At 36.0% G+C, this 25819-nt stretch overlaps 1 protein-coding gene and 1 long non-coding RNA gene across 3 annotated transcripts in view; both read left to right on the top strand.

Annotated features, from left to right (window-relative positions):
- LOC120413780 (uncharacterized) overlaps window positions 1-25819 on the top strand; it is a 176856-nt gene that overhangs the window by 49237 nt on the left and 101800 nt on the right. For both annotated transcript variants that reach the window (XM_039574724.2, XM_039574725.2), the window contains exon 4: window positions 13737-13850. In XM_039574724.2, coding sequence (XP_039430658.1) covers window positions 13737-13850 — 114 coding nt within the window. The remainder of the gene's footprint in view (window positions 1-13736; window positions 13851-25819) is intronic.
- Window positions 92-1959, top strand: LOC128093251 (uncharacterized). The gene is made up of 3 exons (XR_008212350.1): window positions 92-518; window positions 581-648; window positions 705-1959. It is a non-coding gene; the product is annotated as an uncharacterized LOC128093251 (long non-coding RNA).

Below are 25819 nucleotides of genomic sequence, written 5' to 3' on the forward strand. Positions count from 1 at the left end.
GTATTTTCAATCATTCAATGTGAATGCCTCCTGATTAATGGAAGATTTTCGACTTGCAAAACAAAAATAAAATCGGCCAGCCCTATGTAACAGTTGCACTTGTTAGCATTTATTTATTTATTTATTTTGGTTTTTCCGTTCATCTTTAAATGTAATTTGATCTCCGTTATCACGGTAATCAATGTAGGTGATGTTAGCCCTCACGATCGTTGGTAACTTTCGTTACCGGTTTAAGACCTGGAGAGAGAATCTCGCGGAGGTCGCTCATATGTTGAATCCTTCGGGAAGACGGAAAGGGACGGTCAGAGCCATTGCCGACCGCTAGAGTGAGACGGGAACTCAGATCTTTAAAGATCCGAAGAAGCCCGAGGCAATCTCCGGGAAACGGCGTGCCAAAAGTACGTCTGGGGCCACCTTCCCCGTTCTGAGGAAGCTAGTACTCGTTCACTTTGTCCCAGACCTTTGTGAAGTGTGGAGTGCGCAGACTTTTATCCCGGGTTCCCCTGTCCAGTCCTGAGGTTTGAAAGTGGCGTGGTAGTGTTTCCGGTTAGGCTTTAAATTCTAACCTCTCCCCCCCTAGATCTCGACAAGGTTAGGATCGTGTGTGTGTGAAGAAGTGAACTTTTGTGCGGCCTAGCTAGAGATCAGGTAAAACCGTTACCCCGTGCGACTATCCCCGTGCATGTGCTAACCTCGTTGCGAAGTTCGTTGGCTTCGCTTCTTTCACCCTACCAGCCAAGCAGCACCAGTAGGAGTACGAGCGCGCGTCCACCACCGCCCCGCATCGAGTGTGGGACAAGTTTTCATCCCGGCGCACGCTAAATTGCCGGAAGGGACGAGCCGTCAACATCTCGTCCGAAGGAGTGTCTCGGACCTCCTGGCGGTCGAACCGCCCACGTGCTGGCCCGGAAAGCCAAGTTCCGGCCCGCGCAACTTCATCGAAGTCGACCGCGCCCTCGTAGGTCGAACCGACAGCGTCGTCCGCGCCGTCCGCGAGCACGCGGTGAACATCAGCAGCAGCATCAGCAAGTAAAAGGAGCAGTAGTCCGGTGAGTCCGTTCTTTTTCATCGGGTGAAGGGTGACGGCCACGAAAGGCGTCACGAACGTTTTTCCGTTCCGGCTGCGGCCGTAGAGCGGACGCCATTTTGATGGAGGGCGTCCATTTTGTTTAAGCGCGTGTTGCCATGCGCCCGGAGTGTGACGGCCTTTATTGATCCGCCCCACACATCCACGAAATTGCACTCTAGTGCCTTTTGTCTGCCGCAGTCCGCTTGACTGCCGGTGACGTCAGCGATCAGCTGTTCCAGCTGACGAGCTGAAAATTTGGTAGAGGTTTGAGCACAAAAGCACGGGGTAACAGAAGAACAAACAGTAGAAGTAGGGAGAGCAAACGCACACAGTAGGAAGATGGCTAGGTAGACGTTTAAGACGAAACAATGAATGAAATACAAAACCTTAGACTAGTCCAATAAAATGAGCACCTCTTTTTGATTTCCTACCTGAAGTATTTTGTGTGATTATTCTGGAGTTCAATAAAAGTCCCTGCAGTTAAAATGAGCTCACGTGTTAGTTTTTCTGGTCGATCCGGAGCGCTGCTTCCGTCACTTTAGGGTCCGTTCCCAGTCCTTTCCTCCCCAATGCAAAAGTTCTGCGTATTTCCCATGCTTCGTGAAGTTCTCTGGTGGCGGGTGTCGGTACTACCCATGATGATTCATACGGGCACGGGGGGTCCTATACTGGCGGATTTCTGAGGAGCTTTTTCGGGAGGCTGAGCTTTCCGTACCGTTCTTGTGGGTCACTTTGGTACGCTGGCCGATTCGATCTTGCTTCTCCCCTGGGAAGAAGTTCAACCGAGCACCTCTTCGAGAGTCTCAAACCGGGCAAATTTAACATGGCGGGCAGTCTCCCTCACGGGAGTGGCGCATAAGCTGCACCGTTTCCAACCGATCGAATCGCAACGGCTACACCTACTACGTCATGTTTACCACAGAGAGGATTCTGAGAACGTAAAATTGACTGCAGAAGCTTACTTTTCATCTAGATTTTCAATGGAACTGGATCTTGAAGAAAGTTCCTGAATATAAATATTAATAAAGTATTTTGCAGTAGAACAAAATTTAAGTTTTGTTTTTCATTACGATACTGTGATAATGTTATGAGCATCTAGGAAATTCAGGAACTTTCTCCATGATCCAGTTCCATTGAAAATCTAGATGAAAAATAAGCTTCTGCAGTCATTATTGAACCGTGGACTGCTCGGAAGCAGTACGTTTATTTCAGCCCCAAGTCCAGTTCACGGGAAAATCCCGGTAATAACTTTGAAGGTTGCCTTCCTGAAAAGACGACGACGTCAAACATCCATCGCTCTCGCCGTTTTGTTGAGCTTCGACAGCAAAACTCATCTAATCCAGTTCGATGAAAAACTGTGTGTGTGTGAGTGCGTTTTTCTTTACTTTCAAATACATTCAGAAGAGAAAAAAACCGGCACCGTTTGAACACGCGAAGCGAACCGAACGAGGCCATGAAACATTTCTTTTCGATATAACTTTCCTTTAAAAAGACGCACACACAAACACTCTCTCGCACTCTCACATCACCCCGGCGAATCCGGTTTCCGGTTCAACCCGGTGAATGCGCGATTTTTCGTGTACGTGTGTGTGTTTGTCTTTGTATGAGTTCACGGTTGAGGAAGGATGGAAGCAATTTCTTCTGATTGAAATTTATTTTTATACCCCTTTCCGATGTCACGTTGCTACAAACAGTGGGCCTGATAGGTGGTTTGATTTGGGAATAAAATTAATGTTACGATTTTTCTTAGTTTAAAATGAAGCCTTTTTATTCATTAACGCTTCTTTATAAAAAATCATTCAACTTATTTATATACATTTATTAAATAAATATCATTTTGTGGCATTTGGGAAAATAGTAATCTAAAAATGGTTTTCCGGAAAATTTCGAACGATCTATTATCACTAATTTTGAACAAAGTTGATATAAATTTCAAAATTAGATTTGTAACATTTTTTTCTTTACTATAAATTGGTGGCCTTAGTCAAAATTCCTATATTTAATTAAAAAATTACATTGACAAAAAGGAACAAAACAAACCCCATTCCTGACAAACATTACCTTGCCTTAGGGACTATCCATAAAACACGCGGACACTTTATGCGGGGGGGGGGGGAGGGGTGTCGGTTGTTCACGCTCCATACAAAAAAAAATCTTTTGTATGGAAATTGTCCACGATGGGGGGGGGGGGGTTGAGATTTCCAAAAAAGTGTCCACGTGGTTTATGGATGGTCCCTTACCAACTAACCAACATTGATCGTCTTTAAAAAAAAATGTCTTAAGGCTGATGCGAATATTTTTCAAAGTTTTTGTCCCTTGGCTCTGGCCGGGGTCGAGAAAGGGCAAAAAAAAAAATTGAATAAACAAGCCAAAATCCAAAATCCTTTGTTTTTTCGGGCCGTTTTTGGAAGGGGGAGGGAAGACAAAACTGTGTAAAATATTTGCAACAGCAAAAAAAATATAATAAAGTCAATTGTTTATTTTAGTCAAAAAATATGAGTAGAGATTCATTCTATCACGTTTTTTTCCATGGAGAAGAAATCTCTCAGAAATCAGCCTATTTTGCCTTTACAATATACGGGCTTCTTTATGACCAAAAAGCTATTTTGCGGTAATAATTCATCCATACAAGTTGGCATACAAATTTATCAGTTATCCAAACAAAAATTATATCTTATTATTCTAGAATCTTCTCTCAGTTCTCTCAGATTTCGGTCATTCGATTTATTTTGTATTTTTCAATCCGACTGAAACTTTTTTGGTGCCTTCGGTATGCCCAAAGAAGCCAAAGCAGCTGTCCATACAAAAATGATGTATTCAAATTCAAAAATCTGTATCTTTTGAAGGAATTTTTTGATCGAGATATTAGTTATCTTACACAGCTAAAAAAGTAGTAATCCAGCTGCGTGTAAAAGACCTGGGTGTAAAATAAATATTGCATTATTTTATGCAATTTTATGTGATTTTACATCCTGAAATATGTGGCCCATCAGTATGGGAAACCTACCTGACCGAAATGTCAAGCTCATATATGCGTTTATCCTTACAGCTTTACATCGATCTGATGGCCGAGTGGGCTAAGGCACCAGTCCTTACTGTTGGTGCTGGGTTTGAATCCCGTCGGTTGCAACTTTTTTGTGTGTGTTGCAAAAATTGTACATGCAGTGTGTAATATTAAGTGTTTATTTTGACGAAGGTGATGTGCATGGTTTTGCATGCGATTTTACCATCGGATTTTTTGCTGTGATAGTTGCTGAGATATTGCCATGAAAAGTTTTAAAAACATGAAAATTGATGTATTCTAAGTCTCACCAAAACAACCCACCATTTTCTAACGTCGATATCTCATCAACTTATGGTCCGATTTATGATGTTAAAAAATAAAACATTCGTGAAATTTTCCGATCTTTTCGAAAAAATGTTTTCAAACAACCCCAACATTTCAAAAGGGACAAGCATTCAATATTACGCTCTTTTAAAATGTTAGTCTTGGTTTAAAAATTTTGAAAATATTTTTTTCGAAAAGATTGGAAAATTTCACAAATGTTTCATCTTTTAACATTGTAAAAAGGACCATTAGTTGCTGAGATATTGACATTTGAAAATGGTGGGTTGTTTGGGTGAGACTTAGAAAACATAAATTTTCCTGTTTTTAAACTTTTGCATGGCAATATCTCAGCATCTAAGGGTCGTATCAACAAATTAGAAAAGAGTAAAATATAGAGAATTTTCTAAGCCATTCAAATTTTTTTTTTCAAAAGTGGGCAAACATGTGCACAGATTAAAAAAAAACTGAAAAACTGCGACTATTTAAAAAAAAAGTTACCTAAAAATGGCTTTTACCTGAAAACGGTGCACTTTATCAAAATTTCACTGAAGTACTTTTTGAATGAAAATTTGATTTTAAATCGAAAAATGAAGTTGAAATTTTTTTGCGGCCAATACTTCGATTTATTGAAAAAATCATAACTCGGTCAAAGATTTTTTGCACAATCTGCAAATTTCTGAAAAGTTGGCTTATCCAAAGGCCTTGGCAAAATTTCACTCCGGTAATCGAAACTTCGGATAATCGAATCACGAAAAAAAAATTGTATCGTTGTCTTATTTTTTTATTGTTGAGCTTTGGTATGGCCTATAAACTACTCTAAAGTGATTTGGAATTTTAAATCCAAGATGGTGGCCAAAATGGCGGTGATGAAATATTGAAAAAATACTTTTTTTTAATTTTATAGGCAATCAACCATTCAAATTTAATTGAGGTCGCAGAACTCGAATTTCTGATAATCGAACTTCGGATAATCGAAACTTCGGATAATCGAGGCTTCGGATAAGAAAAGGCCAAATTGAAGTGTTTCAAAAGTCCTTTCGAATGCAACTAAGAGAGTTGGAATTGATGAAGTTTTACGCAAATGCGAGCAATTTTAAGATTTTTTATGTTTTTTGGACCTTAAACTTCAAAGCCCGTTTAACCTCACATCCCTTAGTCGTAGGGGGCACTTATTTGGCATGAGTTCATCTCATGTATAGACAAACAAACGCTGAAAGTTTCCCCAAATCGGATCACCTCGATACGACCTCTAGAACAAACCGAGCAAAATCTACAAAAACTGCCTCTAAATAAGATGCTGTTCCTCTACACAGCAAAAAAAAAGTAATAGTCCAGCTTCGTGTAAAAAGCCTTGGTGAAAAATAAATTTTTAATTTAATAATTGACATTCTATGTAATATTACATCCTGAAATATGCAGCCCACCAGTATGGGAAACCTACTTGACCGAAATGTCAAGCTCATATATCCGTCTGACCGAGCGGGCTGAGGCGCCAGTCCTTACTGTTGGTGCTAGGTTTGAATTCCGTCGGTTGCAAGTTTTTTTTGTGTTTACAAAAATTGTACATGCAGTATGAAATATTAAGTGTCTTTTTTGACGAAGGTGATGTGCATGTTTTTGCATGCGATTTTACTATCGGATTTTTTGCTGTGTAATTGCTGAAAGCTGACAATTTCAAATTTGTATAACCCAACAAATGGTTTTTTACTTTATTGTTTTAATGTTATAAATTTACCGTCATCTGGGGAAAAACGGGACTGCTTCTGAAAAGGGACAGCAGATTTGTATTCTAGCTAGTTTCCAATCGATTGAACATATTTTAAATGCAAATCTAAATTTTAAGCGAAACAAATTTTTCCCTTGATTTTTTGAGGAAATTAATAAGGGGGACAAACAACCAGACAGCATGGAACAAATCCGGCATAAATCCTTCCAGCCAGTTCCGATATTTTAAATTGACATTTTTTGCCTTTCTCACTAAAGAAAGGTATAGGTTTTACTTTAAGGCAGGACGTCATTTCCATCTTCGTAAATATGTCGATTCAGCATCAATTTTAATCGGAAAAATCGTCAAAAAATCACACTGCATCGATTTTCGACGCTCTATCGATTCACCTTGACAGAACTCGTCTATCTCCAACCCTCGAATTTTGAGAAAATAAATTCCGTGGAGGTCGAGTGATGTTCGTATGTGGTAAAATTTTGCAAAATTTTGTGTCGCGCCGTTCTCAGCTCCCATATATCCGATTTCGATTCTTCTAAATGCAGATGAAAGCTAGTGTGCTGAACCTGGGCGAGTTGCCGCGCAAATTTCGAAATATCCATCTGTTTTCGGATGCGGCCAGACTTTTCAACAAAATACACAGTTTTCAAATGAAAATATGGTCAAATTTTTTCATTTTCATATTTTTTATTTATCTCAAAAATTGCATTTTTCGAGCCCTACAACCTCCCAAATTTTCATCCAGATTCATAATATGGTTCTGGAGTTAGAGCCGTTTGATTGACCTACCATAAGAAAAAAAATCCCTAAAAAAAGGTAAAAGCCCACCTGGTGACCTTCGCCAACTTTTTTCATTTCAGATTTTATTCGAAATTTCTTGCTACATTCATAGTACAGACCATGAGTGAGCATCAGAAACAAATTCGACATCGATCGGCAATCCCGATCAATTTTTAGAACGATTTACTTTTTGCCTTTCTTACTAAAGAAAGGTATAGGTTTTACTTTAAGGCAGGACGTCATTTCCATCTTCGTAAATATGTCGATTCAGCATGAATTTTAATCGGAAAAATTGTCAAAAAATCACACTGCATCGATTTTCGACGCTTCGTCGCCAAGTCGACAAGTTGTCAAGTTGAGCTTCGAATACTGGCGCTTGAATGCTGGCGCATATATTTTTTGGCTTGACTTATACTCGTTTTGTAGTAGCTTGTCTACCGATGTTTCCCACAACATGTAAGATATCGTAGCTTTTCGGTTTTCGTTTTGCCTTGTCCGTTTTTGCATAACTGTCCAATGTTTATGCAAAAACCTTTGTGACATAGGACATTCATCCGGCTACAATCATTTTGTTTCCCGTGCGCTCCTAAAATCGCCTAAATGTAGACTTCATTTTTTCGTGATTTCGTAAGTTTATTTAACAGGGTTCATTGGATTCCAATAGGAGCTTTCTAAGCTTTTCATCGTTTATTTCGTTTTCAAAGTGTTCAATGCTGGCGACTCCAATGGCTTTCTTCCTAAGGTTCTCGCGATTGAGTGTGTAGTGGTGCGGTTGTTAAAAATAGCTATCTCTGACTCTGTCACTCTCGTAGAAGCTGAATGGCTAGCTTCCCTGCACCGTGCGGCACACGCGGTTCACTTGTACCTTGTCTTGGTGCGCTGGTACGATGAACCAAAACACCAACACAGTCACACAAAAGGGCTCGTACCGAAACTAGAAAACCAAAACCGTGGTGTGCGTTGTTGGGAAGCTTGCTATGATCGCGTTTGTCATAATCGCTTGTTTGATTAGAAACGTATAAACATATTGTACGATTAAAAATATTATTTTGGTGAAAATTGCGTTTTAATTTCTTTTGGAAATCATATCATTCATAATACTCATAATATCATCATAATACATTGCTTTCATCATAAGACTTTCTTTTGAGCTGACGTTATAAATAAACAAAGTCGATGTTTTTAATTGAAAGAAGTTCTACCATTGTTATATTCTTTAGTAAGAAAGGCTCTTTCTCACCCCAGGTGGGATTAAATCGGTTTTTTTATACATCTTTACTCACAGATATTTGCTCAGAATTTGATTCAGAGTTGATATGTTGTATATGTAAAGGTAGGTCTATGAAGCGTATTCAAGAAGATCATTTTTCGAGTGACTTAATAGTCTTTCATTAGTGACGATGGTAAAAATATAATTACAAGGAGTTTCATTATTTTAATTGACTGTTGCATCAAATATTGAAACATGATTTTTGATGATTTACTCACCCACTGTCCTTCGATGCCAAAGATTCCGGCTGGTGGGCTGCTTTCCGCTTGTTCGCATCGCCGTCGAACGGTGGGCGGATAAATATTATCAGAACCTCGAACCGTGTGACACTCTTATCTGAAGCAGCTCCGGCTTGTTCCTGGGAAGAGAGAATTTACCGTGACTTCCGTAGTAGCGTCGTTGCCCTCAGCAAACCGAGGGGGTTGGGGGTGGTGATTCGCTGGAAAAATTCACTCGTTCGGAACAAATTAGACTCTTTGTCACCACCCACCGCAGTCAGTCGGTAGTTGTGACCAGGGTGGGGGTGCCAATTAATCATGACACTTGCCCGCAACAGGCTCGGTCACGTCACGGAAGGCGTGGGAAAATGTCTTAATTTTGAATGATTGCTGCTGACGGTTTGCGGGGGTGGGGGAGTGGGATTATGACAAGTCATTTTTGAAGGGTGGTTCAGGAACGATGGCAATTTTTTAGAAGCTGAACTGTCTGATTTATGACGAATTTATTAAATTTGTCATGAATGTATAGAATAATCAAGATTTAACACTCCAACTCATAAATTGACACTAATAGAAAACGGAAAAATAATAAACTTTTGTATCATTACTTAAACTGAACTTGAACCAAAACACACAACAACAACAACAACGACGACGCTTGAACTCCTGAGAACTTTTCCCCATGTCGTCAGGAGGGGGCGTCCAACATTCTGCCAAACTGGCAAGCTGTATGTATAATGTATGTTTTGACGCACATCAACATAAACATAGACCAGGCCATCGCATACAAGTTCAGAGCAAACCTGAAGAGGAAGGAAAAACAACGCCTTTTTGGGGGCGCCAAAAGCAACGTACAAGCAGTACATAAAAGTAGAAAGTCGTTTGTTTGTTTATCTCAAATATTTCACGTACGCATTTGCGCTGGATTAAATCCAACCCTGCAGAAATTCATGAATCTCGCTATTTAAACTATGTAAACGAGATAAAATTCAACTTCCAGGCACCGCTGGCTTTCGCTGGTTTGTTTTACTTTTTTCCCGAGTGGATTAAATTCGGCTATAGAATTTTATGAATATTTCATTTCGGTAATTTACACACTCACACAAACACACACACATTATTTTCATGGGTTCAGGTGTGAAATGTACGCAAATCGCAAGAGTAGCAAGTTTACCTTCCCTTATCGAGCGTGCACGAGCGCGCAGAGAATGATCTATAAATTTGGATTTTGTTTATTTCGACCAAATAATGTTGCACCGATTTTTTTGCGCAAAGGTTATCATGGCAATCGTGAAAGTAAATATGATGCAAACTGCAAAAAGTGAGATAAACAAACAGAGAATTTATTTGAAACGAAATGTATTATTTTCTCCGCCAAATTACTTAACTTTGCACAAATGCCCCTTTCAGCTAAGTTGACATTTGCCACATACCATACAAACTCACAATCAAAGTTAACTTTGACGAAAGCAGCCTATTTGAACTGATTTATCTCCATAACTCTCTTTTACCGATTAAATTGATCGATTGAAGGGTACAAAATCTACTTAAACAAAATTAAGGTGAGAAAACGATTAGTGATCTCTGCTTCCTATATAATATTTACAAAGAAAACCAAATACAACTTACATGTGTACAACCAGGGCCTTGGATACAGCCTCAATTAAAATTTAATTAAAAAAAATAGTTTCTCTCAGTGTCACCCAATCATCCCGCATTTTTCAATTGATGATATCCCGGCAACTATTTTAAAAATTTCTTATGTTAATAGTGAAACTATTGTGGAACTTTTTGCTCTTTTCTATACGGCAATAAATTTTATTAAAAAAAAATACATTTCAAGCCCAACAAAAGGAATGCTTTATACATTGTAACAGTTAAACTACTACCAATATCAATGATTGCATGATTGTTTTCCTTAAGCTTTATGTCTATTATCGGATCTGAGGTCCCAAAGTTAAAATTTTGCAAAGAGTTAAAAAGGGCCCTATTTTATTTAGAAAAAAAAACAAAAAATAAACGTTATACAATGTATTTTAAATAGCTTACAATCAATTGTACATGTTTTTTCCAAGGCAAATTTTAATTATTAGCAAAACAAAAAAGTTTTTGGCCCCTGACTTTTGGGGGCATTTTTTGAAAAGGGCGATCAAATTTTTAAATTAAATTTACAATAGTCTAAAACTAGTATTAAAATGTAAATTCAATAGTCACCTTTTGAACCGGCTTTAAACACTTATTTAGGAGATTTTAAAATGTTTATCTTGTTTTTACGATTTGAAAATTAATTAATACCAACATTTATATTTTTAACGTTGAAATTTCCGAGTTACCGCGGGTTCAAAAATGAGGGCTACCGAGAAAAAATATTTTTCACAAAATTTTAACTTTGAGGGACTGCACAGTGGGCAAAAACGGATCTTTTGATGCCGTCAGTGTCTGCCTACCAAAAGTATCATTTTAAATGTAAAAAATTACGAGGAATCGATTGGTGATACTAGGAAGTGGTCCGTTTTACCCCATTTAGCCTTTTTTGAGGTGTTTTTCTCGGATGTCATCAACTGCCGTAGTTTCCCGCTCTTCTAAAGTGTCTTATTTTATGTAAACAATCACAAGCAATCGATTGGTGACATTTTCATTGGCGACAAATGACAGCAAGGGCTTATTATGTCCCATTTACCCCATTTTATGTGATTTTCATAAATATTTTTAATTGCCGTTGTTTTTACAGTTTGAAAGTATATTATTTTATGTAAAAAACCACGAGAAATCGATTTTACTTGCGGCAAATGACGGCAAGGCCCATTTTGCCCCATTTACCCTGTTTTATGTGTTGTAAGAATGTATATCTAAAAGTACATTGTAACAACTCAATTTGTAAGAAGCGGCCGCGTGGTTCCGTTTGGATGGTTGCACACACACACACACACACACACACACACACACTCACACACACACACACACACACACACACAGTTCAGACTCGATTATCTGAAATCCTTGAAAAATGTCACTTCGGATAATCGAATCACGAAAAAATAGCTTTATTGCTGTCTTATTTTTAATTGTAAAGCTTAAGTATGATCTCTAAACTACGCTAAGTGATATTGGCCAAAATGGCGGTTATGAAATATTTGAAAAATGCATTTTGTTGTTTAATAAGCAATCAAATAAACCAAAATTTGGGTCGCATAACTCGAATTTAACGTTTAAAAAAATGAAAATAACACTGAAATTTTTTTTTTTTTGCAATTTCCTTGTGAAACTACTTGCTTTTTCTGTCATTCTTGAACGACGAAATAGCCTACTTCTCTGTACCAAAAATAACAGAATCAAATAGCAACACTTTTCAAAATAAAGGCTGAAAAGTTCAACTTTTCAGCACTGAAATGGGTGCTGAAAAGTAGAACTTTTCAGCTCTTGTTTTTAAAAGTAACACTTTTCAACATTTTTTTGATTTAAAAGATTTATTGACAAAATACATGCAAATTTGACTTAAAATTTCACTCAATGGGTGTTTTTCGGAATTGCAAAAAAATGTTGTATGGGTAATTCTCCGCCAACTCACACAGCAGTTGCCCCGACCCCTCTTCGATTTGCGTGAAACTTTGTCCTAAGGGGTAACTTTTGTCCCTGATCACGAATCCGAGGTCCGTTTTTTTGATATCTCGTGACGGAGGGGCGGTACGACCCCTTCCATTTTTGAACATGCGAAAAAAGAGGTGTTTTTCAATAATTTGCAGCCTGAAACGGTGATGAGATAGAAATTTGATGTCAAAGGGACTTTTGTGTAAAATTAGACGCCCGATTTGATGGCGTACTCAGAATTCCGAAAAAACGTATTTTTCATCAAAAAAAACACTAAAAAAGTTTTAAAAATTCTCCCATTTTCCGTTACTCGACTGTAAAAAATTTTGGAACATGTCATTTTATGGGAAATTTAATGTACTTTTCGAATCTACATTTTCCCAGAAGGGTCATTTTTTCATTTAGAACAAAATTTTTCATTTTAAAATTTCGTGTTTTTTCTAACTTTGCAGGGTTATTTTTTAGAGTGTAACAATGTTCAACAAAGTTGTAGAACAGACAATTACAAAAATTTTGATATATAGACATAAGGGGTTTGCTTATAAACATCACGAGTTATCGCGATTTTACGAAAAAAAAATTTGAAAAAGTTGGTCGTCATCGATCATGGCCGTTCATGGTCACCCGCGACAGACACGGACGACGAAACAAAGAGAAATGCAAAAAGTAACTTTTTCAAAACTTTTTTTCGTAAAATCGCGATAACTCGTGATGTTTACAAGCAAACCCCTTATGTCTATATATCAAAAATTTTGTAATTGTCTGCTCTACAACTTTGTAGAACATTGTTACACTCTAAAAAATAACCCTGCAAAGTTAGAAAAAACACGAAATTTTAAAATGAAAAATTTTGTTCTAAATGAAAAAATGACCCTTCTGGGAAAATGTAGACTCGAAAAGTACATTAAATTTCCCATAAAATGACATGTTCCAAATTTTTTTACAGTCGAGTAACGGAAAATGGGAGAATTTTTAAAACTTTTTTAGTGTTTTTTTCGATGAAAAATACGTTTTTTTGGAATTCTGAGTACGCCATCAAATCGGGCGTCTAATTTTACACAAAAGTCCCTTTGACACCAAATTTCTATCTCATCACCGTTTCAGGCTGCAAATTATTGAAAAACACCTCTTTTTTCGCATGTTCAAAAATGGAAGGGGTCGTACCGCCCCTCCGTCACGAGATATCAAAAAACGGACCTCGGATTCGTGATCAGGGACAAAAGTTACCCTTTAGGACAAAGTTTCACGCAAATCTAAGAGGGGTCGGGGCAACTTTTCCCGATTTCGTGTGAGTTGGTAGAGAATTACCCGTATGGAACTCGTTGCAAAACTTGATTTTTTCAGCACTCTTCGTATTTATCCAATTCGGTGAACCTCATTGGATAAATGTACGACTTTACTGATAGCAGTGGATTCCAATTATCTTTCATTAGAGTTTCCAATTTTTTAATAACATTTTTATTTACTCAAAAATCTCCATTACAAATGAGCCAAAAGAGCACAGCCCTATCTATACATGATTGTTCCGTGAAATCCCTGTAAAATAAATTGAAAATTCATTAATCCATTTGTCGGAAAGTTCATCCTGTTTATCCGCATTGTTTGTTTTCCACCTGTAACACGATGAATATCCATTATGGTAATCCAGCTGCCATTATTGAATCGGCGTACAAAACTTTTCAGATTCTGTGTACACGAAATTGCGCTCACTCACCTGTTGTTGACCATTTGTTTTTTTTTTTTTTTTCTCTCGCTTACAGATGCTAATTGGGCGCTGCCGTTGGCACTGGCCATCAGCATGCCCATTCCGACCCGGATCGTGCTGGACGGCGAAGAGCTGGTGCGGAGTTCCGTGCCGGACAAGGCTGGCAGCGGTAAGTCGAAACTCGCGGCAATCGAATCACTTAATCGGGGATTGGAGGGATTGGCTGGTTGATTGGCAGGTCGGTTTGAAAAGACACTTTTTTAAACTTTACTTTATCTCAAAAAGTTATTTCAATTTTACAGTTTTTTCTTGCTTGGATAAAAATCAAATTGAAATTGATTTTAAAACCCCAGTTGCCCATGACATCACAGCAAAACCAACTTTTTCAGCAGAACTCCAAGGTTAATCGAAGGTCAATCCCAAGGCAAGTAGTCTACGTGATTGGCATTCAACCACATTCCACTTAAGTAAAAGACGGGAAAAAAGTTTGAAAAAAACCTCCCGCCACTTTTGCGCCACTGCTGATTGATGGTTTACGACTGCGGCTCGATATTTACGACATCTGTTTTCTTTTTTTTCCCCTATCTCTCACTCTCCAGCCCAACAGAAATCAAATTTCTTCCACAATCCACAATTTAAGTGTTATTAGCTCCAAGATGGAACTGGGTGTGTGTGTTTTGCTTTCGCTCATTTCAGTTCACAGGGCAGAACCAATTACGCGCGAGTCGACGACGACGCCGAAATTCCGGTGCCCGCGGAGGTTGTTTTGCGTGTACCGATGGAACCATTTCACACTCTATTAAATTTATGATCGATTACCCCCGCATAGTCGCTGGTGTCGATTCCGCAGGGAGAGTTGGGCTCGAAGGGATAATGAGATATTAGGGGAAGCCAGATAGGGTAGCAGAAGATAAGTTTGGAGTTGTTGTAAGGTCAAAATAAGTCACAGTCAAGTTGTGATCTATGAAAAATCATTCAAACTTAAATAAATTATAGTGTTTTAGAATCGGGATGATTTCAGCTAACCAATTGTAATTGTAATTCTTCTTGTATTCTTCTTGTATTTTGAAAATTCAATTTTTTCTCGAAAAGAAAACTCAAAATTATTGGTATTGCTATACTGCCCCTGATCGCATAAATGTCCCATATGCATTTTCATCGATTTCGAGTTATTGATGCAGTTTGGTTCAAAATTGTGTGCTCTTTCGAAAGAGCCTATAACATCCAGTATTTTGTTCTAGAAATCAGGAGGAAATCCAGTTTTTTCGCAAAAACGTAACACGTAGCCTTATGTATGGGACAAACTTCAAATGCGATTTTCTCAGCTTGCTGTTTTTGCAAGTATATGGGTATTAAATGATCGGGATTTTTTCAAACGTTTCGAAAGTTAATGTATAACATATATTCTTGAAAATACTCAAAATTTTAACAAAACTACGTATTTTTACTAAAATTTTCAGTTTTTTTTTTAAATGATCGGGATTTTTTCATACATTTCGAAAGTAATAACACATATTTGTGAAAATACTCAAAGTTTTCACAAAACTACGCATTTTCTAAAAAATACTAAAAATGTAAGTTTTTTTACAATATGAGTATCAAATGATAGGGATTTTCAAACATTTCGATAGCAATAATATGTTTTGTGTTATACTCAAAATTTTCACAAAACTACATCTTTTTGAAAAAATACTCAAATTTTGTCTATTTCATACATTTCGATAGATTATTTTGAAAATACTCAAAATTTCAATTTTTATTCTACGGATTTTTGTTTTGTAAAAACTGAAATTTTGAGTATTTTTTATAAAAATACGTAGTTTTGTGAAAATTTCAAGTGCTATTTCTTATTACTTTTGAAATGTATGAAAACATCCCATTCATTTGATACTCATATTGTAAAAAAATTAAATCTTTGGTATTTTTCTGAAAATGCGTAGTTTTGTTAAAATTTTAACTATTTTCTAAAATTTGTGTTATAACTTTTGAAATGTGTGAAAAAAACCGATCCTTTGACACCCATATTGTGCAAAACTGAAATTTTGAGTATTTTTCAGAAAATACGTAATTTTGTGGAAATGAGTACTTTCACAAATATGTGTTATCACTTTCGATAAGTATGACAAAATTCCGATCATTTGATACCCAGATTGTAAAAAACCTATTTTTTTAGTATTTTTCCTGAAAATACACAGTTTTGTGAAAATCTTGAGTATTTTCAAAAATGTGAGCAATAACTTTCTAAATGTATGAAAAACCCGATCATTTGATACCGTATTGAGTATTTCCCTTCTCTCTGTCAACACTCTAACGGCCGGGCGACACGACGACATATGTTCTTTCTCTCTGTTCCTATGTCTCTCTAGCTTGTGCGGGTAAGAGTAGTGATAGCAATCATTTGAATGCAGTCATGGGGAAGGGAAGTTGAAACTTATGTAGAACTCTGAAACTTAGTCCTTATATTCGCCATTCATAAGAAGTCATTTTGCATCATCATTTTTTTCCATACAAGTCTCTATACAATTTTGGTGGCTGGTTATGCAGAATGGGTATGTAAATGTATGAAATTCTGTATTTTGAGACGGAGTTTTCTGATCGATTTGTGGACTTCGGCAAAGATGTAGGTTATGATTAAGTCTTTTCGGAAAAAATAGGTACACAAAAAACATCTGATTTATTTATTTAACTTTTTATTTCAAAAAAAGGTATATTATAATTTCCGACTTTTAAGATGTGTTTTAGGGGAGTTAAAAAAAGACAACTTTTGAGCCATATTGTATTATGGTGCAAAATCTGAATCTGGAGACCTGAATTTTTGAAAAAAAAATACAGTTTTTTTATAAGTCAAAAATCGTACAAAAAGCTTAAAAAAATGTAAAGCCGAAATAAATTGCAGTCCAAAAAAACTATACATTTTTTATTAAGTGTACTATCTCAAGTTATAGCCACATTTGGGTTTTTTTTATTTTAGATTTTTTTTTGTTTTTTTATGCATTCTAAAAATAGGCTGGAAAAAAATCCTGCAATTTTCTCTAAAACTTTGAATATTCGACAATTACATTCTGAGATACAGCCTCACAAAGAATTCAAATTGATGAAAATAATATTTTCTAAGTGTCACCGACAACAAACCATCCACTTTAACGACCCCCAGGTCTTTTGAGGGCTCTATTGCAACATTGAAAATCGAACCAAGAGTTTCCGAGATATCGTCAATTGAAAATTACAAGCATAAATTTTTCAATTGCAAGTTTGATTAAGCTTTTAAATTTTTTTAGTGCGTTTTCCATCATTTTCAAACTGTTTTTTTTTCAGAAATTCATGTTATTGGAACGAGATTTTGCACCATCATGCACTATGGCCAAAAAGATGTTAAACATAAATATATAAACATTACGAAAATTAAAAAATACGTATTTGGGGAATCCAACCCTTAGTGAATTAAAAGGTAACTAAAGAAATGAAAAAAAGAGGGTTTTATTTGAATGGTCATCATTATATTCTACAACTTTGTCGAACCAGCCCGCAAAATTGTATGGAAAAACTAATGGTGCAAAATGGCATTTTTGACATAGGGAATGGTGGACAAAGTTTCAAAAAAATAGAATTTTAAAAATCGCGAAATAATTTGGGAAAATCTAGAGAACTAACATAAAATAAAATGATTGAAATTCAACAAAAACAAATTCCTTTCAAGAGTATTTAACAAAGTTCTTTTTCATATTGGTCATGAGTAACATAACCACATGCAGCTTCCATCTTCTACTGGCAAGAATAGATGTTTTCTCCTAAATATGAGCTGACATCTAAAACATGATTAAAAAAAAGATGTTACTAAAACTGGTGGCAAATTATGTGAATTTTAACCAAAACGCTAATTTTGACAGTTTTTTTAAAACCATACGTCATTGTATATTTTGTGACTATGTGCAATGATAAAAGTAGAAGTTTTTCTTTTTTTCAATTTGAAACATTTATTCAATTCTTTGTTTTATCAAAACTGATTTAGCAGATTTGATAATATTATAAATCAATTTGCCAAAAAAAATACTATTTTATCAAATATCTGGCAAGAAATTCCAATTAAAGTGTACTAAAGTCGATCAATTAAAAAAACAACGAAATTTAATCCACCCTCTGGATAAACAGCTAGTTTGATCATTTCCAATTTAACAAATCAAGAATCCAGAATAATCGTTGTTCTAACATTTTATTTGGCTTAAACCATTGGTTCGATATTCTCACTATCCAGCCATGCCAACTGTCCATACACAAAGGCTATGAAAATACCCGAAAATCTGTATTTTGAGAACGAATTTTCCAATCGATTCGGTGTCTTGGGCAAAATTGCAGGTATTGTTAAGGACTTCTCACAAAATATAGTAACACTCATAAAAAAAACCTTTTTTTTATTTACCTTCAAGGCCATTGCAAATATTCTCCACTCTCATCCTACCTAACAACAAATCAGGAAAAAAAGAAGGTGGCTACTTTGGAAAGAATAATATCACATTTCAATTTCCAGAAACTTATAATTGCAAATTAAAGCTCATTGGTGATTTTAAGCTTTATACACTTATTTAAGTAACGAAATAAAAAAAATCTGTTTGATAAAAAAAATAACTTAATCCACCTATGTGGTTGGTCCCTTCCTCACTCTACCAACAATTGGTGATTCGATGGGTTTAGACACAAATTTCATCTAGTTTTGCTTAAGAGCCGCAATAAAAAAAGTAAAACACATTTTTATACATAACTTTTGAACTACTTTTTAAAACTTAATAAAAATCAATAGAAACGTATGGGACCTTGAACTTAATCGAATGCAACTGGTTTGACCAAAATCGGTTCAGCCAGTGCTGAACACACACATACACATACATATTTTTTTTCAGTTTTCGATTCTGAGTCGATAGATATACATGAAGGTGGGTCTACGAGCTTTCTGTAAAAAGCTCAGTTTTAGAACAGGGTTATAGCCTTACCTCAGTGAGGAAGGCTAAAGTAATGACAGCCAAGTCACAGCCGCAGTTACGACCCTCTACCCAAAACTTAAAATGGAAATTCCAACAACCCACGAAACGCGTTGGAACGCGCAAATTGACAGGTTCAAACCAATTGGCAGTAACAGTAATAGGTATCACGCTGTGCGGAAAACCGCGTGGAAAATGAACCCAAGTTTTCCCATGGGACACATTCCCTCCTGCTGCTACTGTTGGTATCGTTAACGGCCCGGATTGGATTCCAATAATTATGTGGCAATTTGGCTAAATGGTTTTCGTGCGGATCGCCATTCCACACGTGCTCAGCTTTTCCCCGGGTTTTGCCATTAGCTACCCCCTGTCCGGTGCCATTACTAATTCATTAGAACATTGTTTCGTGCGCGCAATACTTTAAAAGTTTTGGCCTCCTCCGTAGTCGGAAACACCGACAGATAGGGGAGAGCCGGGGATTATCTTTGTGAGTGCAGTGTTGCCAGCCAGAGTCAATTTGTTTGCTCTCTCTCCCAAAATCTCCAAATTGGATTATGACTCGCCGGGCAGTTCTTAATTAAGTTTAGGAAATGTTTCGAGAGCGTTCCGAAAGCAGACGTCGTTCCCGTTCAAGTGGTTTTACTTTAGTGGCCACAGATTACGGAGCACTAGGTTTCGCCATCCCGGATCGCAATGTCAATGTCAGGTTGAAGTGTCTTGTCTGAATAATTGATCAACCTTTTAGGAGGAAGAACTGTACCAGAACAGCCACGTCAAATCAATGTTTGGAGAGTTTAATATTCAATTTCCTGGAAGGTACCGTATTTTAATCAGCCATCCAATTTGTGCTCAAAACACGTGTAATCTCTTCCGCATGGATGGCTCAATCAAAATTGAGTTAAATTCCCCATGAAATTCCTAGGATTTTCTCATTTTTACCTGAAGATGGCAGCCAGACGCCCCAAGGTAGCCACCGTGCAGATTTAATCTGCAGGTAGCTCGTACGAACCGATTAGCCTAAAGTGAACCAAAGGGACCAACCAAAGTCCAGCTTGCAGAATTTATTAATTTTTCATTGACACACATGCCGGGACGGAATACACAGCTAAAAAAATCGCTTTTCTTTACCTAGACATTACCTTTGAAGCATTAATCGTAAATTTTCAAACAGTGTTCCCAGATAATGGACAAACAATGACTGCCGCCGCCCCCTCAGAAACTCATCCCCGAAATGGTGCGTTCCTCCTGGTTATGAAAATGATATTTCACACCCCACTAATTCCTTTGCATATTCACTTTCATTTTAGCTCACTGAATATCAACTCAGAATAGTGAGAGCGAGAAAGGGGGGGGGGGATGGGCTCACGTAGACCGTAAAAGGCCATTCCATTTAATAAGCCGTTTTTCTTCAGGTTTACCCTGGGAAAGCTCGCCCTTAAGGCAGTCCAGTACAGCCTCACTCATTTGATAGTGTTTAGTTTGTTACTACAAAGTTAGCTGGTGTCACACCAGCGGGGTTTCACCGTAGTGCCGGCGGCCGGGACCAAGTTTGTTCGGAAACTTGGTTTAGTTTATGCGGATAATAGCTGTCTGTTCTAGGAACTTTGGTCGGCTGGTGAGGGCAGATGTTACTATGGTTGGCTTTGTCCTCGTCATTACCATAGTTTCAACCTTGTGAGGGGGGGGAGAAGGCCCTCGTTTTACGGCATCAATTATGGATTATCGGTTATTAACAAAAACGTGCCGCATCAGAGAGTAACAAGATTTTTTGTTTTTGGGTTAAGCAAATATTTCTGTTTTCAACGCCCTCAAATTGATATAAACTGCTTTAGGTAGTATTTAAATTCGATTCACTGTAGTTACGTATCAAAACCAAATTGCTCTTGACTCTGATTTCAGCTTTCAAAAAAGTCATTTAAGATTTACTTTAAACATTTTCATGCAGTCACATTACACCCTAGTGCTGCAATGTGGTGTGTCAATACCACCGTTGAATCTAAAAAAAGTGCTTAAATTATCTAAATTCTCTTTGCTGTAAAATTTTGTTCTATAGCTAATTTAAATTTCAGAACATGTATCTTATTTTCGATTCAAATTTTTATTAAATCTCAATCTAAAAAAACAATTGGAAGGTTATTTTTTTCTGTATTAATAAAAATCTGCAAAAAAAACACTTATGCAAAAACATATTTTAGAAAAGTTGAGAAAATTCCAATTTTCTCACTTAAACTTCGTATAGACTCTTCAAATAACAATTCTGCGAAATGAGATTTTTTTTTCAGTGTTGTCTAATGTACCCCCAATAAAATTTTAACAATATGCTTGATTTTGCAGTTTTGTAATATGGGAATCCTCCGCCAACTCACACGACATCGGAAAAAAATGCCTAGAACCCTCCTCGATTTCCGTGAAATTTTGCTTCAAAGGGTAATTTTGGTCCCTGATCACGAATCCGAGGTCCATTTTTCGATATCTCGTGACTAGAGCGTCCAATTTCCCGTCCCGGGAAAAAAATCCGAAAATTCCAGGGATTTCCCAAAAAAAAAAAAATTCCCAATTTCTCGGGAATTCCCGAAATTCAAGCGGAAGTATTTATTTTCTTAACTTATTGAAACTATATTTTTGAAAATACTCTGAAATTTTTTCAATAAAACTCAACATGATAATGTTGAGTTAAATTTAATATTTAATTCATATATAATTTATCAGGAGATCAGAAATTTGGATAATAAGATTTATTTCTGATACACCCAAACGGCGGACGCATGATTGTGATGCATTGCTGTGCCGCCAAAAATCTGATGGTAAAATAGCATGCCAAAGCATACACATCACCTTCGTCAAAATAAACACTTAATATTACACACTGCATGTACAATTTTTGCAAACACAAAATAAAAAGTTGCAACCGACGGGATTCAAACCCAGCACCAAAAGTAAGGACTGGCACCTTAGCCCACTCGGTCATCAGACCGATGGAGAGCTGTAAGGATAAATGCATATATGAGCTTGACATTTCGGTCAAGTAGGTTTCCCATACTGATGGGCTACATGTTTCAGGGTGTAAACTCACATAAAATTGCATAAAATAATGCAATATTTATTTTACACCCAGGCCTTTTACGCGCAGCTGGATTACTACTTTTTTAGCTGTGTATTTCAGAATCTGCATGAAAACTGTCCTCATGCAATTTTTACGATATACGTATGACATTTTTGCCCGTTACCGACAATTATCGACATCACCGACGGCTGTTTGATTGTATTGCAAAAATAATAATAACAGAACGAGGATTAAACCATCATCTTCTTAGTTGTTGATCCGATACGCTACCTCTGCGCCATGGACGCTTGATGAATTGTGAGGGACAGAGCACCAACATATTCTTCTCTTTGAAGTGTTGCTCGGGGACGCGCTAGCATTATATGTGTTGATGAGAACTGCAGATCGCTGGCATGTTTACACGCGAAAAAATACATTGTAATGTTTAAGAGGTGTCCAAAAAATGCAAAATATTTTTGAAATTTGCTCCAAATATTTGAAAACATTGAGTTTTTTAGTAAGTCAAACACGAGAAGTTAGATTTTCAAGGAAAAGTTTAAATGCTTTACCATTTTGTTCAAAAGCTGACACCAGTATGATTTCCCTAGAAAAAAAAAATGGTCATAAAAACATAATTTCTGCATGTATTTTTTTTTTCATTTCAAATGTATGTGTCAAACCACACTCTTTAAAACTGGTCACAGTGCAAGCTTAAATGATTTTTTTTGTGGAGTATGGATTCATTTTACTCACTGTTCAAACACTGTGATAAAAAAATACTTCTCATCAAAAAATACCTGAGATATTTTTTTGTTTTATTTTAACGATTGAGCTTATAAAATAAGAAAAATATTAACATTAGCTTGAAGTTTTATGATTTTTAACCATTAAACCATTAACCATTATCCATTAAAGTCGCTGTCCTTTACATTTCTATGCAAAATATAAATCAGAACCAAGATCAGAACAATTTTCAATAAATTAAAAATTTCCCGGGATTTCCCGGGAAATTGATTGAAACCCCGGGAAATTGGACGCTCTACTCGTGACTATGGGGCGGTACGACCCCTTTTATTTTTCTGGATTTTCACTAAGACTCGTTTTTCAGTGATATGTAGCTCGAAACAGTGAAGAGATAGAAATTTTCATTTCATTTAGAACAAAAATATTCATTTGAAAATAACGTGTTTTTTTTTCTAATTTACTTTTAAGAGTGTAACATTGTTCTACAAAGTTGTAGAGCAGAACAAAACAAAAAAAAAATTGAAATGTAAACATATGGGATTTGTCTGTATTCTTCTCGAGTTATCAAATTTTTTGAAAAAGTTTTTTTTAATTGATGATTTTGACCATTTTATTTTTTTGAATTTTTGCCCCTAAAACTCAATCGTGTGCATTTGAAAGTATTTTTTCGGAAAGTTCAGCTAATTTTGCGTAAGAATGACCCTTTGGACGATTGTTGTGGCTTAGTAAAAATCTAGCAAAATGACGAGGGCGTACCGCCCCACCATCACGAGATATCGAAAAACCAAGAATTCACGAAAATCGAAGAGGGGTCGGGGTAACCACTGTGTGAGTTGGTGGAGAATGACCCATTTTGTTTTATTGAGGAAACAACTTTAAAAAAGGTATATTTTCAACATTAAAAATAAAACCATCAGTTTCCGAACTGTGTTTCTGAAAGTTGAGAAAGTTTCCAATTATGTTTCCTAGGAGACATTGAAGGACTTCTGGTTGATGGAATACAGCTAATAAAAGTAAAAAGTATCAAGATAATTGATATTTTTAAGTCTCAACTAGAGGGTGACGAGCGGGAATTCCCGGGAAAAAATTCCCGGGAAATCGGCCATTTTTGGACCTCTCGATTCCCGGGAAATTTGGTCGAGACTCCCGGGAAATTTTAATTATATAAATATCGAAGCAAATTGAAATTAACCAGAAAAAAACATTTGAAATTTTGAAATTGTTTAGAACATTGAATGTTAAATATAAGATGTTCAAGTTCGAATGAACCAATATTGGCATTAATGCTTCTCTTATCTTCTTATTCAGAAAGAAGAAACTTATCAAAAATTCCAATAACTATAATTGAGAGAACTTAAAATAATGTGGATTCTATAATTGACCTTAACCCTCTACAACCTAACCCCGCCTTTAGACGGGCTTCGATCTAAAAAATCGATTTTCCAACCGATTTTTGATCTTTAAAAAGCATTGGAAAGAAGAACTCTAAAAACTTTAGAAAATTTTAGGGTTGGAAGTTTAACTTGTTTTATGTGACTTTGCCAATGTTTTTAAAAATGTAATTTTTTTAGGGGTCAACTTTGGCTGTGTATTTTACTAACATTTCCTATATTTTCAGTAAAAAAGAAGTATGCAGTAATTTTTGTAGTGTCCCAGGCTATGCCTCTACGCATTTGTTTGCAATTTAAATGATGATGGTGCCATTCTATAGTAGAAAATGTGAAAAACATGCAAAAAAATGAAAAAGTGACTGTAAAAACGTGAAAAAATTAGATAGGCAAAATGTAATTATATTAGGCGGTAGAATAACCCAAATACTACCAAAAACAAACATAGACTAAGCAAGATAAATGTAAATTGAAATACTAAAAATTAAACAAGAAAAACATAAAACAAGAGAAGTAAAGTTTTTCGTAGAACAAAAGTTGCTCAATATGACCTCCTGAACACGGGAAAAATAAATATTTTCGAAAAAAAATTTGGGCAGTAGAGGGTTAAAGCATATTTAGCAGTTAGACTCCAGGAAGGAAGTCTAATGTTTTTTAAATATATTTTTTTATTTATTATTTCTAAGAGGGAAAAGCCTTTTCAAGATCAGTATAATTTCTATATCCTCTTTCAAGCATAGCAATCCTATAATCTAGTTTTTTTAATTCTAATTAATTTAATTTCGCCTTCTTTCATGTCAATAAGTCATTTTGTGTTTCGCTTCAACCTCAATATTAAATTATATTTTGGAAGAAAAAAACTTTGGCAATCTTTGTAAAGTTAAGGTCCGCCAAATGTGAACATTCGGGTTTTCCTGATTACTATTTCTTCAATGAATATTTACAGTTGACCTTAAAAAAAAAACAATTTTAAATTCTAGAGTTTTTTATTAGGTGCTATAAACATATGAAATACAACAGTTTATTGGTCGCTATTTATCAAATTACAAAAATCCCGATATTGAGAAATTATATTAGCTATTTTTTTACTTCACAAAAATCGAATAATAAATTCGAATAACAAGTTGTATTTGCAGATTCAGGAAAAAATTAAAAGGTAGATCAAACCTAGTTCCCAAAAATAATGAGGCTACTAATTATCGTTTCATAGAATAAGTATGAATAAATCGTAACTGAATTCATTGAAAAGAAACATATTTATGACTTTTCTTTATACATTATTGGCACTATTGACATAGTTAAAAACACTCCCGGGTCCCGGGAAATCCCGGGAAATTTCCAAATTCAACTCTCGATTCCCGGGAAATTGGAAATCTCGAGAATCGTCACCCTCTAGTCTCAACCAAATAGCCTTTTATTTTCAAAAGAGCCGTCAATTCGATATAACGTCCTTTTGAAGCGCTAGTCTTGATTTCAAATTTCTCAACATATTTTTTTCGAAGAGATCAATTTTTTAACCAATGCTTCATTTTTTACATTGAAAATAGTACCATTAGTTTCTGAAATATTGTTACTAAAAAATGAAAGTTAGTTTTGATGAGGCCTAAAAAACTTAAATTTTCTTGATTCTTTCTCTTTTTTCGTTCTATGTTAGCAAACATTTTTTTTGTCCATACTTTTCTATAGCTAAAAAGTTTCGGTTTTTTGTCTATGAAAAATATCAAAATATTTCAAAAAATTAAAAAGTGTTGATTTTGGTAAATTTAATTTTTGTAACAAAAATAATTTTAAAAAAAAATGGGTGTATGGGTGAACCAAGCTAACTATAAAGATTGCCAACCATGTCAGTTTTCTTATTTTGTTCAATGAGTTTCTGACAAACTAGTGATGATGATGGTTATTGCTACCTACGAAGTGAAACGAAAATTTATGAATGGAACCCATCTGGTACTTTTCACCACAGGTTTGAAGAAATTTCCCCTAAAACACA

The sequence above is a fragment of the Culex pipiens genome, chromosome 3 (genome assembly GCF_016801865.2).
Source record: "Culex pipiens pallens isolate TS chromosome 3, TS_CPP_V2, whole genome shotgun sequence".
Lineage (NCBI taxonomy): Eukaryota > Metazoa > Arthropoda > Insecta > Diptera > Culicidae > Culex > Culex pipiens.